The sequence below is a fragment of the Macaca mulatta genome, chromosome 11, assembly GCF_049350105.2.
Source record: "Macaca mulatta isolate MMU2019108-1 chromosome 11, T2T-MMU8v2.0, whole genome shotgun sequence".
NCBI lineage: Eukaryota > Metazoa > Chordata > Mammalia > Primates > Cercopithecidae > Macaca > Macaca mulatta.
Window position 1 is genome coordinate 127,492,161 of NC_133416.1, and position 15,698 is coordinate 127,507,858.

The following is a 15,698-nucleotide window of genomic DNA, read 5'->3' on the forward strand; positions in this document are numbered from 1 at the left end:
CTCTTCAGCCCCAGGCGCCTCGTGGGAGACTAGCGCTTGTAACGTGGTGAGCCCGCGTGTGTAACGCTATGAGCCCGCCTTGCAGCCCCTGACCCACTTCCAGCCCGCAGGGCCAGCCTTACATGGGCCTTTCCTGAGGGATGACTACGTTCTTTAGAAAAACAAGTGTTGCTTCCTAGATAGCAGGAACTAAAAACTAGGTAAAAGAGTCAGCGAACTAGTCTTTTGTCCTCAGTTTGTAGTTCAGTTGACGGATGACTTGTACAGGGTTAGCAAACATGGGTAGATACGGAGATCAGGGAAGGTTCAGAACTGAAGGAGGCCCCTGCCCTGGGGAAATGCTGGATGCCCCAGGCTGGGAGTTTTGAAGCAGGAGGCTACTTGCAGATGTGGCTGCAATTTAGAGAATAGGGTCCTCACAGCTTAGTTGTCGGCCCTGTTAGCAGTGACTTTCAAACCTTTGACACAGACCTAGTTAGAATGAACATACCATGTTCCGACAGACAGATCTGCAAGTGAAATACAGGAATCACAACAAAGCACCTGTTCTCAGCAGATGCTTTCTCTTTAAATACTGGGGGCAAGCATGGTGGCACACGCCGCAATCCCAGCACTTTGGGAGGCTGAAGTGGGTGGATCAACCTGATGTCAGGATTTCCAGACCAGCCTTGTCAACAGGACTCTCTACTGTCTCTACTAAAAATACCAAAAAAAAAAAAAAAAAAAAAGCCAGGTGCAGCGGCTCACGCTTGTAATCCCAGCACTTTGGGAGGCCGAGGCAGGCGGATCACAAGATCAGGAGTTCAAGACCAGCCTGGCCAACATAGTGAAACCCTGTCTCTACTAAAAATACAAAAATTAGCCAGGTGTGATGGCACATGCCTGTAGTCCCAGCTACTTGGGAGGCTGAGGTGGGAGAACAGCTTGAACCTAGGAGGCAGAGGTTGCAGTGAGCTGAGACTGCCATTGTGCTCCAGCCTGGGTGACAGAGTGAGACTGTCTCAAAAAAAAAAAAACCAAAAAAAAAAAAAAAATTGCCAGGTATGGTGGCAGCTGCCTGTGGTAATTCCAGCGTCTTGGGAGGCTGAAGCAGGAGAATCGCTTGAACCCAGGAGGCGGAGGCTGCATTGAGTGAAGACCAAGCCACTGCACCCCAGTCTGGGCAACAGGGTGAGACTGTCTCAAAAATACAAACTGTTCACCACCTACTGAGTTGGAGCACCATCCAGTTTGAAAAACTGCTCTATGGGACTGGCCCTAGCATCCACCAGGTGCCTATCTCAGCTGGCACTAAACCTACTCTACTGCAGTGGCCATGGAAATAGCAATTCTAGTGTAATACAGTTACAACTGTGTCTAGAAAACCATACAGGATGTTTGACCGGTAGCTTCATTTAGATACAAAGAGGTTACCCAAACATCAACACCTAAATACAAAGCTCTATGGTTTCACCATGGCTTTGGTTTCTAGCATATGGCACTATAAAGCCTCAAAATTAAGGGCCAGGCACACGGTGACTCAAGCCTATAATCCTAGCACTTTGGGAGGCTGAGGCGGGAGGATTCCTTGAAGCCAGGAATGAGACCAGCTTGTGCAACATCTCTACAAAATTAGTAGCTGAGCGTCATGGTGTGTGCCTGTAGTCCCAGCTACTTGGAAGGCTGAGATAGGAGGATCCCCTTGACCCCAAGAGTTCGAGGGTGCAGTGAGTTGTAGTTACACCACCGCACTCCAGCCTGGGCAACAGCCAGACCCTGTATCAAAAAGGAAAAAAAAAAATACAAAATTAAGAGTCCAGAGACTTTTTAAAGAAGTAAGCCTTTATTTCCTTGTTTTGCAAATAAAGCTGGCTAAGTTGGTTGCTTTTTGGTGATTAGTCAAAGAGACCAAATCCCATATCCTCGTCCGACTCCTCCGACTCTTCCTTGGCTTCAACCTTAGCTGGGGCTGCAGCAGCAGCAGCAGGAGCAGCTGTGGTGGCAGCAGCCACAGGGGCAGCAGCCACAAAGGCAGATGGATCAGCCAAGAAGGCCTTGACCTGAAGGGAGGGAGAAGTGGTCAAAATGGTCATCCACACTCCCTACTACCCACCCTCCTGCCATGGTAGAGTTTAAGGAGCAACAATATCACAGTTAGTGTGAAGCCTTGCCTGTCTCAAATGGCCAAGCAGGACAGCTTGGGTATGGCCTAGTGAGGGGGGAATCCTAAGGCCCAGCTCTTGCCCATTAACCCCCTTTGGGTCTCTTGTCATTTCTCAAGTGAGAAACGCCTTCCCTGCCCCCCAACTTCTCAAATATCCTCACAAAATTATCTGCTATATAAAATACAACTGTAAAGGCACTTTAGGCCACCATATGTCACCCTAATTTGTCACAGTCAGGCCCACTGTGGTCCTGGTGGGATCCTTTTACCTTTTCAGCAAGTGGGAAGGTGTAATCCGTCTCCACAGACAAGGCCAGGACTCGTTTGTACCCGTTGATGATAGAATGGGGTACTGATGCAACAGTTGGGTAGCCAATCTGCAGACAGACACTGGCAACATTGCGGACACCCTGGGGGAGGGAAGATTTCATTTTACGTGAGATTCCCTACAGGAAAGGAAGTCCAAGTAAAGCTTAATAAAGAGAACCCTTGGCAGACAATAATTGCCAGGTTGGCAGCTCAGTCTTGAGAGGCCACGTCATCTCATACCAATTCAGACCCATCAAATGAATTTTGCCCTTACTCCAAACCCAGGTGTTCTGTATACCATTATTGATGGCATTTACTTCCAAAGCCACTACCATAGTGAAAAGCATAAATAACTAACATCGCCATTGAGTTCCATGAATGAAAATGTTCAACTATTTCCAGATGTGAATTTCATTCACTAGTCAAACTTTCAACAAGTAAATGAAGCTACCGCAGAGTAGCTAATAATATCTAATTATATACATTAATTTCAATTTATGGTTTATCCAAGAAAAAAATTTTCTATCACTATTATTCATTATTTAAAGGGCATTTTTTTTTTTTTTGAGAGAGTCTTGCGCTGTCACCCAGGCTGGAGTGCAGTGGCCTGATCTCAGCTCACTGCAAGCTCCGCCTCCCGGGTTCACGCCATTCTCCTGCCTCCGCCTCCCGAGTAGCTGGAACTACAGGCGTCCGCCACCTCGGCCGGCTAGTTTTTTGTATTTTTTAGGAGAGACGGGGTTTCACCGTGTTAACCAGGATGGTCTCGATCTCCTGACCTTGTGATCCGCCCGTCTCGGCCTCCCAAAGTGCTGGGATTACAGGCTTGAGCCACCGCGCCCGGCCTAAAGGGCATTTTTTTTTTAGACAGAGTCTCACTCTGTCACTCAGGCTGGAGTGCAGTGGCACCATGTCGGCTCACCACAACCTCCGCCTCTTAAAGGGCATTTTGATGGCAAAATTTGACAGTCTTATTCCTGGCCCTAGAATAACAGCCCAGCACTGTTCTAAGACTTTACATCCATTAATTCATTAAATCCTTCAACAATCTTATGTTGTTATTGACATTTTACAGATGAGGCAGGTAGACAGATGAAAACACAGTCCTTGGTTACAGGGACTCAGTCTGACCCCTGTCATGCTCTCAACCATCAGTGTAAGAGGGGGCAAGGCTGAGAGCATGTACCTCCAGGAAGCGAGAATGCAGAGTTTCCTCTGTGATGTCAAGCACTTCAGGATTGTAGATGCTGCCATTGTCAAACACCTGCTGGATGACCAGCCCAAAGGAGAAGGGGGAGATGTTGAGCATGTTCAGCAGCGTGGCTTCGCTGGCTCCCACTTTGTCTCCAGTCTTGATCAGCTGCACATCACTCTGAACAAGGTAACAGTGGGGCAGTAAACACCTGGACAACCAACAGACCCATGGCCACTAAAAGCAGCCCCCCATTTGCCTGATTAGCACAGGCAAACCAGGTCCACTCACCAGGATTTCAATGGTGCCCCTGGAGATTTTAGTGGTGATACCTAAAGCCTGGAAAAAGGAGGTCTTCTCGGGCCCGAGTCCAGTGTTCTGGGCTGGCACAGTGACTTCACATGGAGCAATGGCACCAGCACGGGCAGCAGCTGGCACCTGACAAAGACAACAAACAGTGAGAAAAGCCTCTCCACTCATACAACCTGAGAATGGTCCATTTTGCTTTAAGAAGCAACTACAAAATCTCTTTAGCCAACTCAATTGTCCCCTTACCTTATTGGCCAGCAACATGTCCCTGATCTCAGTGAGATCCTCCTTGGTGAACACAAAGCCCACATTCCCCCGGATATGAGGCAGCAGTCTGCAAAGAGAAGTTTACAGGAGAAAATCACCTTTCAGCACCATTCTCCAGGAAGAGGGAGACGGGCACTGGGGAGGGAGGACAAAACTGCCAGTGGAACTGACTTCTCCAGAGCTGGGTTGTTTTCCAGGTGCCCTCGGATGGCCTTGCGCATCATGGTGTTCTTGCCCATCAGCACCACGGCCTTCCCTCGAAGGGACATGCGGATCTGCTGCATCTGCTTGGAGCCCACATTGTCCGCTCCCACGATGAAACATTTCGGATAATCATCCAATAGTTGCTACAAAAAACAAGTCAGAGGAGCCAAGTTTAACAGGAAGAAAGAGGGAAAAAAATGCCAGGAGAAACTGAACCCCACAATTTGTTTCCTTCTCACTCCCTTTCTTCTAAGCTTTTGAAGTCAGAGGGAGAGTGGGAGCTACGTTGTAACACTGCCAAACTGGATGACTGGTTTGCTGGATATGAATGCTGAAAATCAGGTTTCTACATTCTATCAAGGAGTTTTTCCTTTAATTTTTTTTTTTTTTTTGGAGATGGAGTCTCGCTCTGTCCCCCAGGCTGGAGTGCAGCTGGGACTACAGGCGCCCGCCACTTCGCCCGGCTAGTTTTTTTGTCTTTTTTAGTAAAGACAGGGTTTCACTGTGTTAGCCAGGATGGTCTCGATCTCCTGACCTCGTGATCCGCCCGTCTCGGCCTCCCAAAGTGCTGGGATTACAGGCTTGAGCCACCGCGCCCGGCCTTTCCTTTTTTACTTAGTTTTTTTTTTTTCATTTTTCCCAATTACGAGGGAGGTTTCCGATTCACTAAAATGGTTATCAGGATAAAAAAAGGAATGTTCCAAATAAGCTGGTCAAGAGGGCTAGACTCACAGCATTCAAAGCACAACGTTAAGCAACGTTATTACTTGTAAAAAGAATCTAGACGTGTATATCCTGATTGTTGTACAATTCTTTCGAGTTTTGTGTCTGAAAACCTTTTAAGTGTGGGAAAACGTAATACAAGCTATGCTCTACAATGCTGCCTAATTGCTTAAGCGCAGTACAGTCAGCGTTTCTGGGCAAGGAAGACCCACCTCAAAGGCCATCCAAGTCACTGGACACTTAAGTTTCTTGACTGACAGGTCCTAAATATGCAACAACTTGCTTCCTTACAATGAGTCACTACTGGCCTCAGACCTTCTCAAAGATACAGTAAAAGTAGAATGTGCGGCTGGGCGCAGTGGCTCACTCCTAGCACTTAGGGAGGCCGAGGCGGGCAGACCATGAGGATCAAGAGATCGAGACCATCCTGGCCAACGTGGTGAATCCCCGTCTCTACTGAAAATACAAAAATTAGCTGGGTGTGGTGGCGCGCCCCTGTCATCCCAGCTACTTGGGAGGCTGAAGCAGGAGAATCGCTTGAACCTGGGAGGCGGAGGTTACAGTGAGCCAAGATCAAGCCACTGCACTCCAGCCTGGACAACACATCGAGACTCCGTTAAAAAAAAAAAAACAAAAAAGGTATAACGTGCGCTCTTTTGGAAGCCAGACAGACCTGGATATGAATGCTGTCATCTTAGGAGCCACTTAACTTGCCTGAGCCTGTTTATCTGCAACAGAAGGGACCTATCTCAGGAAATTGTTAACTAAACAGGATTTTCCCGAAAATGGCCTAATTCAGTAACCGGTACTGAATAGACCCTCAGCACATGGCAGCTGACTGTCCCTATTTGCGCTGGGGCAACATGAAGGGCAGAGGCGACCCACCCTGCACTTACGATGATCTTAAGGAAGTAGTTGGACTTCCAGGTCGCCCTGTCTTCCCTGGGCATCACGGCGGTGCGTCAGGGATTGCCACGCAGGGTTTAAAGACGATGTCACTGAGGAGAGAGAGGGAGCTCAAGCCTGGTCACCCCGACACCCATTCCCCGGTCCTGGGCCTACGAGGAGCAAGACACGCGCAAGCGCCCGCCGGCTCTGCCTAGGGCAGCCGCCGCCATCTCGGGGCGTGCAAGCCGCCACCGAGGCCCCAGGCGGAACAGGATAGGACTCCACGTTCCCAAAATCCCCCAATGACCCCTCCATGCTTCCCGCTGACGCCCCAGACGCCGATCTGGCCAGCGCACCAACCTTCCACGAGGACGCCTGGCGAGAGAAGGGCCTCGCGCCCGTGCGTGCGTTTTATATGCGAACAAAATAGCCAATCAGAAACCGCGGATAGCGCTCCTGTCTATTGGCTGGAGCCATCGCCCGTCCGACAAAGCTGAACGAACACAGGCAACCATTGGATAATGTCGCTGCCACTCGAACCAACGGAAAGCCGCCTTAAAGTAGGGTAGTGAAGGAAGGCGCTGCCTCGCGTTGGAGGAGCTTGCTCTGAGCTGCTGCCACCTGCGGGGCTGGAGCTGGAGCTGCGAATTCGGAGTCTCCAGTTCCCTCTGCCACCTGGCGAGCTCGGCAAACTGAAAGGCATGAGATGAAGCTGAGACGTAATTGCACATGCTTAGAAACCGAATGATCTCTTGTCTTCTCTAGTTTGTTTTTCCTCCTACCAAAACAGAGGGATCTTTAAAATCTGGCCGGGCGCGGTGGCTCACGCCTATATTCCCAGCACTTGGGAAGGACGAGGCAGGTGGATCATCGGAGGTCAGGAGTTCGAGACCAACCTGACCAACATGGCGAAACCCCGTCTCTACTAAAAATACAAAAATTAGCCGGGGGGGTGGCGCACGCCTGTAATCCCAGCTGCTCAGGAGGCTGAGGCAGGAGAATTGCTTGAACTCAGGAGCTGTGAGCTCTGCAGTGAGCTGAGATCGCACCATTACACTCCAGCCTGCGTGACAGAGACTCCGTCTCAAAAACAAACAAACAAACAAACAAAAACCTAAGTCAGCTCATCTCCTTATCTGCTCAAAACTTTCCATTTCCTCCAGAGTAAAAACCTAAAATCTAAACTACCTACAAGGCCCTACCTATCTGCCCCTCACGCCCACTCTGATCATCTCAGATGTTTTCCTCCTGACTTACTTGCTTTCCACCCGATGATGCTCTGCTGCTTTTCCAGAGCAGGCTTAACTTGGGGGCTTTTGCATTGGCCATTCCCTCTTCCTAGAAAACTAGCCAACAAACATCCATAGAGTAATTCACCTCCATCAAATCTTTTTTTTTTTTCCACCTCCATCAAATCTTTTTTTGAGAAGGAGTCCCACTCCGTTGCCCAGGCTAGAGTGCAGTGGAGCAATCTCAGTTCATTGCAGCCTTGACCTCCCAGGCTGAAGCGATCCTCCCACCTCAGACTTCCAAGTAGCTAGGACTACAGGTGCACACCACCATACCAGGCTAATTTTTTGTACTTTTTATATAGACGGGGTTTTGCCATGTTGCCTAGCTGATGTCAAACTCCTAGGCTCAAGCAATCCTCCCACCCTGGCCTCCTAAATTGCTGGGATTTCAGGAATGAGGCACCTTGCCCGACTCTGAGATCTCTTTTTTTTTTTTCACTAAAACCCGTGGAATTATGTATTAAATGATCCCCAAAGAATCAGCTATTTCAAAATTAAAAATTATCACAAAGAGCTTCATACATCATGGTTTTTTTTGTTTGTTTGTTTGTTTTTTTTTTTTTTTTTTTGACACGGAGTCTCGCTCTGTCGCCCAGGCTGGAGTGCAGTGGCCGGATCTCAGCTCACTGCAAGCTCCGCCTCCCGGGTTCACGCCATTCTCCTGCCTCAGCCTCCCGAGTAGCTGGGACTACAGGCGCCCGCCACCTCGCCCGGCTAGTTTTTTTTGTATTTTTTAGTAGAGACGGGGTTTCACCGTGTTAGCCAGGATGGTCTCGATCTCCTGACCTCGTGATCCGCCCGTCTCGGCCTCCCAAAGTGCTGGGATTACAGGCTTGAGCCACCGCGCCCGGCCATGTTGTATCACACACCATAAAACTGTCAGAAGTAGGCAGGGTGCAGGGGCTCATGCCTGTAATCCCAGCAATTTGGGAGGCCGAGGCCGACAGATCACGAGGTCAGGAGATCCAGACCATCCTGGCTAACATGGTGAAACCCCGTCTCTACTAAAAAATACAAAAAATTAGCCAGGCATGGTGGCATGTGCCTGTAATTCCAGCTACTCGGGAGGCTAAGACAGAATTGTGTGAACCCAGGAGGCGGAGGTTGCAGTGAGCTGAGATCGCGCCACTGTACTCCAGCCTGGGTGACAGAGCAAGATTCCCTCTCAAAAAAAAAAAAAGAAAAAAGTCAGAAGTAGCCCGATTTCACATTACTGTATTGTATTTCTTTTCTTTTCTTTTCTTTTCTCTTTTTTTTTTTTTGAGATGGAATTTCACTCTTGTTGCCCAGGATAGAGTGCAATGGTGCGATCTTGGCTCATCGCAACCTCCACCTCCTGGGTTCAAGTGATTCTCCTGCCACAGCCTCCCGAGTAGCTGGGATTACAGGCATGTGCCACCTTGCCCGGCTAATTTTGTATTTTTAGTGGAGATAAGGTTTTTCCATTTTGGTCGTGCTGGTCTCAAACTCCCGACCTCAGGTGATCCGCCTGCCTCAGCCTCCCAAAATGCGGGAATTACAAGCATGAGCCACTGTGCCTGGCCTGGAGCCTCTGTTATTTGTCTTTTTGGCTGTCTGTGCTCCATGGGAAGAATAGAAAATAACATGAATAGGATTTAAATGCTCTGTTTTGACAGGTTATTAAGATTCCAATCATGGTGGGCACTGTGGCTCTTGCCTGTAATCCCAGCAATTTGGGAGGCTGAGGTGGGAGGATCACGAGGTCAGGAGATCAAGACGATCCTGGCTAACAGAGTGAAACCCCATCTCTACTAAAAATACAAAAAATTAGCCAGGTGTGGTGGCAGGCACCTGTAGTCCCAGCTACTTGGGAGGCTGAGGCAGGAGAATGGTGTGAAACCGGGAGGTGGAACTTGCAGTGAGCTGAGATTGTGCCCCTGCACTCCAGCCTGGGTGACAGAGCGAGACTCCATCTCAAAAAAAAAAAAAAAAAAGATTCCAATCACAACCTGCCTACTCTCCCTGATCTAGCTAAGTAGCTAAGTCCAGAAAGGTGGCAGAATGTCTCTAAAGCAGCCACACACACACACACACAAACACACACCAAAAAATGCCAGGAAAGATGGAAGAGTAAGAAAATCAGGCCAACATGAATAATTTGATAGAGTTGTGGGTGGGGGGTGGGGACGGTAGCAGGTTTAAAACCAAGACATTTGCTAGCATGGCAGGGTATATTGGTGCAGCTGACTGGCATAAAATTCCCTGAACAGAATTTAGATACGGGTGGCTCAAGTGCTGTCAGTCTCATCTTGTTCCACCATATAATCAATAGCTCCAACTGAGACCTCCATGGGAGGCCAGGTTCTTATCCTCTGAAATTAGAGCCCCCCCACTGTATGAGATTTCCTACCACAGGGCTAGCTCTGTTGCAGGCAGTAGGGTACTGACTGATTTCTCTAAAGTCCTTTGTAAAATTTTATTTTTTTGAGATGGAGTTTCACTCTTGTTGCCCAGGCTGGAGTGCAATGGTGTGATCTCGGCTCACTGCAACCTCCACCTACCAAGTTCAAGCGATTCTCCTGCTTCAGCCTCCCGAGTAGCTGGGATTACAGGCATGCGCCACCACACCCAGCTAATTTTTTGTATTTTCAGTAGAGACGGGGTTTCTCCATGTTGGTCAGGCTGATCTCCAACTCCTGACTTCAGATGATCTGCCCGCCTCAGCCTCCCAAAGTGCTGGGATTATAGGCATGAGCCACCGCGCCCAGCTGTAAATATTCTTCTAATGATGAAAATTTCACCATGATGGGCACAAGCTCGAGTTCTTGGCTCACACCCTTGTTTCCAAGGCTCTGTTATAATAAAACATGGAGGCTTCTACGGTGAGGGACACTGGGGAATCACTGCAGGATACAGAACTAGGGAGTTGCAAGAATTACAGGAGTCAAAGCTCTCTGAAACTATGTAGACTAAAATATGTCAAAAATGACTATCTTGCCGGGCGCGGTGGCTCAAGCCTGTAATCCCAGCACTTTGGGAGGCCAAGACGGGCGGATCACGAGGTCAGGAGATCGAGACCATCCTGGCGAACACGGTGAAACCCTGTCTCTACTAAAAAAATACAAAAAACTAGCCGGGCGAGGTGGCAGGCGCCTGTAGTCCCAGCCACTCGGGAGGCTGAGGCAGGAGAATGGCGTGAACCCGGGAGGTGGAGGTTGCAGTGAGCTGAGATCCGGCCACTGCACTCCAGCCTGGGCGACAGAGCGAGACTCTGTCTCAAAAAAAAAAAATGACTATCTCTGGTATATCACAAGGATTGGCCGAACTATATAGCTCATGGGCCAAATATGGCTACTGTCTGTTTCCGTAAATAAATTTGTGGCTGGGCGCAGTGGCTCACGCCTTTAATCCCAGCACTTTGGGAGGCTGAGGCGGGTGGATCACGAGGTCAGGAGTTCAAGACCAGCCTGGCCAAGATGGTGAACCCCTGTCTCTACTAAAAATACAAAACTTAGCCGGGTGCGGTGGCAGGCGCCTGTAATCCCAGCTACTCGGGAGGCTGAGGCTAGAGAATCGCTTGAACCCAGGGGGTGGAGGTTGCAGCGAGCCAAGATTGTGCCTCTGCACTCCAGCCTGGGTGGCAGAGTGAGACTCCATCTCAAAAATAATAATAATAAATAAATAAATAGGCCAGGTGCAGTGGCTCATGCCTGTAATCCCAGCACTTTGGGAGGCCAAGGTGGGTGGATCACGAGGTCAGGAGATCGAGACCATCCCGGCTAACACAGCGAAACCCGTCTCCACTAAAAATGCTAAAAATTAGCTGGGTGTGGTGGCGGGCACCTGTAGTCCCAGCTACTCAGGAGGCTGAGGCAGGAGAATGGCGTGAACCTGGGAGGCTGAGCTTGCAGTGAGCCGAGATCGCGCCACTGCACTCCAGCCTGCGGGACAGAGCGAGACTCTATCTCAATAAATAAATAAATAAGTACATAAGTACATAAAGTTGTATTGGAACATAGCCTTGCTCACCTATTCATTTACACATTGTCTATGGCTGTCACAAGTGAGTGGTTGCAACAGAGACTGTATGATCCCCAAAGCTTAAAATATCGACTATTTAGAACGAGACTCTGTAACTATAAAAAAGAAAGAAAGAAAGACAAAAGAAAAGAAAGTAACTACAGAAAGTCGTATAGCAACAAAACTCTCCAGGAAGGTACTTATTAGGATACCTGTTATCAGAGGCAGTATGTATCATAGAATGAGCATCAACTTTGAACCTAGATTTGACCCATATTTCTGCTGTTTATTGGGCTGAACAAACCTTGCCTCACAGAGTTATTATCAGGATTAAGTGTTATGATCTAACTCAGCAGTCCCCAACCTTTTTGGCACCAGGGACCAGTTCTGTGGAAGACGATTTTTCCACAGACACCAGGGGTCGGGGAGAAAGTGATTTGGGGATGAAACTTCTACCTCAGATCATCAGGCATTAGATTCTTGTAAGGAGTGCACAACCTAGATCCTTCGTGTGCAGTTTGCAATACGGTTCGCACTCCTGTGGGAATCTAATGCTGCTGCTGATCTGACAGGATGAGGAGCTCACTCGCTCGCCTGCTGCTTGCCTCCTGGTGTGCAGCCCAGTTCCTAACAGGTCACAGACCAGTACCGGTCCTTGGCCTGAGGGTTAGGGACCCCGATCTAACTGACCATACTTAGTACTACTAAACTGTCGTGTTCTTCCTTCCAGTCTCTCTGTCTTCATCGTTTCCGTCACTGATCTGAACACATCATAAGCACAAGACCTGGACACCTTTACAATAAGAAGTAGCACCTGTCTGGAACTGTATCTTGACTCTCACTGGTGCTTTTCCTTTGGTTGATGCAAAGCTTTCGAATGCTTTAGGTAGATGCCATTGTGAGTATCTATGGTACTATGATACTACTACTATCTATGATCACTTTGAGTATCTATGGTACTATGATACTACTATCTATGATCATTGTGAGTATCTATGATAGTCTCCTGCGCCTTCAAAATCTTTGCCTTCTCCATAGAACTTTCCCAAGTAGCATGTAAGATCCAAAGGTATCAGTCACACTGATCCAGAACAGTCAGGGAGTGTAGTGAGGGGAAGGAAATGTAAATTGTCTTGTCAGCAGTTATTTATTTCATTTCATTTCATTTATTTATTTTTTTTTTTTGAGACAGAGCCTCGCTTTGTCACCCAGGCTGGAGCGCAATGGCGAAATCTCAGCTCACTGCAACCTCCACCTCCTGGGTTCAAGCAATTCTTCTGCCTCAGTCTCCAGAGTAGCTGGGATTACAGGCACCCACCACCACACCCAGCTAGTTTTTTGTATTTTTAGTAGAGATGGGGTTTCACCATGTTCGCCAGGCTAGTCTTGAACTCCTGGCCTCAAGTGATCTGTCTGCCTCGGCCTCCCAAAGTGCTGGGGTTACAGGCATGAGCCACCATGCCCGGCCAGCAGTTATGTTTTGATGGCCTCTTGAGAATGGAAGCCTGTGTGGGTTCTGTTGTCTGCATTGCTGTGGATCCTAAAAGGTATTCTGTTGGCACTAGGCGCTGAGTTGCGGGCAGGTCGTGGTGGTCCAATGTTCAGTTGGCATATTTCCACATGTAATTCAGGCGCCCAACTTCCACCATAGCCTAGGGCTTCAGTCTTCACCCTGAGATCCCTGGTTTCATCAAGATGCTCAGCTCCATTCGGCAACTCGCGGACACCCGAGATATCTTTTTAATGGCAATGTATTAGCGCACACTTCCTTTTGTCCTAAGTACTCTGTGCACATTTCTGAAGCTAATCTTTGCAACAATCCTCTGAGGAGATACAGTACTGTCAGTACTCCCATTTTATCGATGAGAATACTCACAGGAAGGTTAAATAATTTGCCCAGCTCTCTCAGCCAGTAAGTGATGGCTTCAGAACTGAAATCTAGCAGGAAGTTCAAAGCCCCTGGGCCTCACTGCGCTATACAGTCCCTTCCAAAGCCTGAGTCTGCCTCCCTCTGAATGCACTTTTCCAAGTATATACATATGCACAAGGTACATTTCCAAGGACCTCCTGGCTCTGATGATATAAATATCATCTCTAATTGTAGCACATCAATATAATGGAATACCATGAAGCCATTAGAAAATGGTGCAGATCTATATTTATCGGCATGGGAAAATATCCACAAAGCAAAGTGAAAAGCAAATTACAATGAAATATACCATACCCAGCCGGGCATGGTGGCTCACACCTGTAATCCCAGCACTTTGGGAGGTCGAGGTGGGTGGATTACTTGAGGTCAGGAGTTTGAGACCAGCCTGGCCAACATGGATAAACTCCGTCTCTACTAATAAAGTACAAAAATCAGCCTAGTGTGGTGGCGGGTGCCCGTAATCCCAGCTACTCAGGAGTCTGAGGCAGGAGAATCGCTTGAACCTGGGGGACGGAGGTTGCAGTGAGCCAAGATCGTGCCATTGCACTCCAACCTGGGTGACAGAGTGAGACTGCGTCTCAAAAAAAAAAGAAAAGAAAAGAGAAGAAAAGAAATATACTATACCCTTTTGTAGAAATAAAATAAATCCAACATGGGCTGGAAGAATAAACCAAGTTATTCTCTTGAACTCCTGGGCTCAAGTGATCCTCCCACCTTGGCCTCCCAAAATGCTAGGATTTAGGCATGAGCCACAGAGCCTGGCCCCGTCATTCTCTTTGGGTGAGCGTTGAAGGTAATTTTCACGTCTGAGCTCACTATAGCATGGGAAGGGTTTAGACTAGAATTCAACATGCTACTTTTGGAGAACCGTTCCGAACAACGGAGAAGCGGTGAAGACACAGTTCAGGGTGAAACGAAGCTGCCCAGGAAGCTCTAGGGCAAGCTTGTCCAATCCGTGGCCTGGAAGCTCTAGGGCAAGCTTGTCCAATCCGTGGCCTGGAAGCTCTAGGGCAAGCTTGTCCAATCCGTGGCATGTGGGCCACATGCGGCCCAGGACAGCTTTGAATTTGGCCTAATGCAAATTTGTAAACATTCTTAAAACATTATGAGATTTGTGATTTTATTTTTTTTAAAGTTCATCACCTATCATCAGTGTATTTTATGTGTGGCCCAAGACAATTCTTCTTTTTCCAACATGGCCCCAGGAAGCCAAAAAATTGGACACTCAGACAGGCGCAGTAGCCCATGCCTGTAATCCTAGCACTTTGGGAGGTCGAGGCAGGCAGATCACTTGAGGCCAGGAGTTCGAGACTAGCCTGGCCAGCATGGTGAAATTTCGTCTCTACTAAAAATACAAAAATTACCTGGGTGTGGTGACGGACACCTGTAATCCTAGCTACTTGGGAGGCTGAGGCATGATAATTACTTGAACCCAGGAGGCAGAGGCTGCAGTGAACCGAGATCGTGCCACTACACTCTAGCTTGGATGACAGAGTGAGACTCCATCTCAAAAAAAAAAAAAAAAATGCCAGGAGTGGTGGCTCAAGCCTGTAATCCTAGCATTTTGGGAGGCCGAGGCAGATCACTTGAGATCAGGAGTTCAAAACCAGCCTGGCCAACATGATGAAACCCTGGCTTTACTAAAAATACAAAAATTAGCAGGGTGTGGTGGCGGGTACCTGTAATCCCAGCTACTCAGGAGGCTGAGGCAGGAGAATCGCTTGAACCTGGGAAGTGGAGGTTGCAGTGAACCGAGATCATGCCACTGTACTCCAGCCTGGGCAGAGTGAGACTCTATCTCCAAAAAAAAAAAAAAAAAAAAAAAAGGTTGGACACCCCTGCTCTAGGGTCTAGGACTGGAGCTCTGGATCTGACCGGGAGCAAAGAGGAGGCATGCAAATCCGGACACGACCACGAGGAGGCAGTAGAGACCCATCCTCAACTCTAAGTAGCTGCCTTTGGCAGGGAAGTGACTAACCAAAGTTGTGTGGGCTCAGGCATGGCCATGTCTGGTTCAGTGCAGGAACACAGGCAGAGGCAAGCCCTGGGTCCGCATCATGGTTCTGCCCTCACTCAGACTGCCTTGTACATGTAGGTTCTTGCCTTGGAGCCTCTTTCCCCACCTCTGAATGAGTGGAAAGCCACCCACAGGCCCCTGTGAGTGAGGATGCCCCTGGTAAACGCAGGTGATCACACCCTGGGCAGGCTCTGCCCCACGAGGACTGTCCCGCTGTTCCCAGCCTGTCCTCACCAACTGCCCAGGCAAGAGCAAAGCCCACAGGGAGGACCTGTGACCACAGGCAAGGACCACGGACCCCAGCCCCAGGGATTTTGACCTCAAGAAAGGAAACATCCAGAATTTACCCTCCATCTGGTGACCCAGCTGCATCTGGGGTGGGTTTGCTCTCTGCTGGGACCACGAGGTTATCTCAGACCACCAAGAAATGGCACTAGCACAGG

General features: G+C 48.7%; 1 protein-coding gene across 4 annotated transcripts; it reads right to left on the reverse strand.

Moving 5' to 3' along the window:
- Window positions 1-1,803: 1,803 nt before the first annotated feature.
- On the reverse strand, window positions 1,804-6,424 carry RPLP0 (ribosomal protein lateral stalk subunit P0). Of its 4 annotated transcripts, XM_015152909.3 has the most exons (8): window positions 6,396-6,424; window positions 6,044-6,145; window positions 4,392-4,567; window positions 4,200-4,287; window positions 3,936-4,082; window positions 3,639-3,824; window positions 2,413-2,553; window positions 1,804-2,039 (listed from the first exon to the last, which is right to left on the reverse strand). In XM_015152909.3, exons 2-8 carry the CDS (start codon window positions 6,095-6,097, stop codon window positions 1,875-1,877), a joined length of 957 nt encoding a protein of 318 aa, XP_015008395.1. In that variant the 5' UTR covers window positions 6,098-6,145; window positions 6,396-6,424; the 3' UTR covers window positions 1,804-1,874. The 4 variants fall into 4 exon arrangements, with proteins under 4 accessions (XP_015008395.1, NP_001182357.1, XP_077808414.1 ...); NM_001195428.1 differs by lacking the exon at window positions 6,396-6,424; XM_077952288.1 differs by lacking the exons at window positions 6,044-6,145; window positions 6,396-6,424 and adding an exon at window positions 5,584-5,789 and having other exon boundaries at window positions 4,392-4,945.
- Between the last annotated feature and the right edge of the window lie 9,274 nt (window positions 6,425-15,698).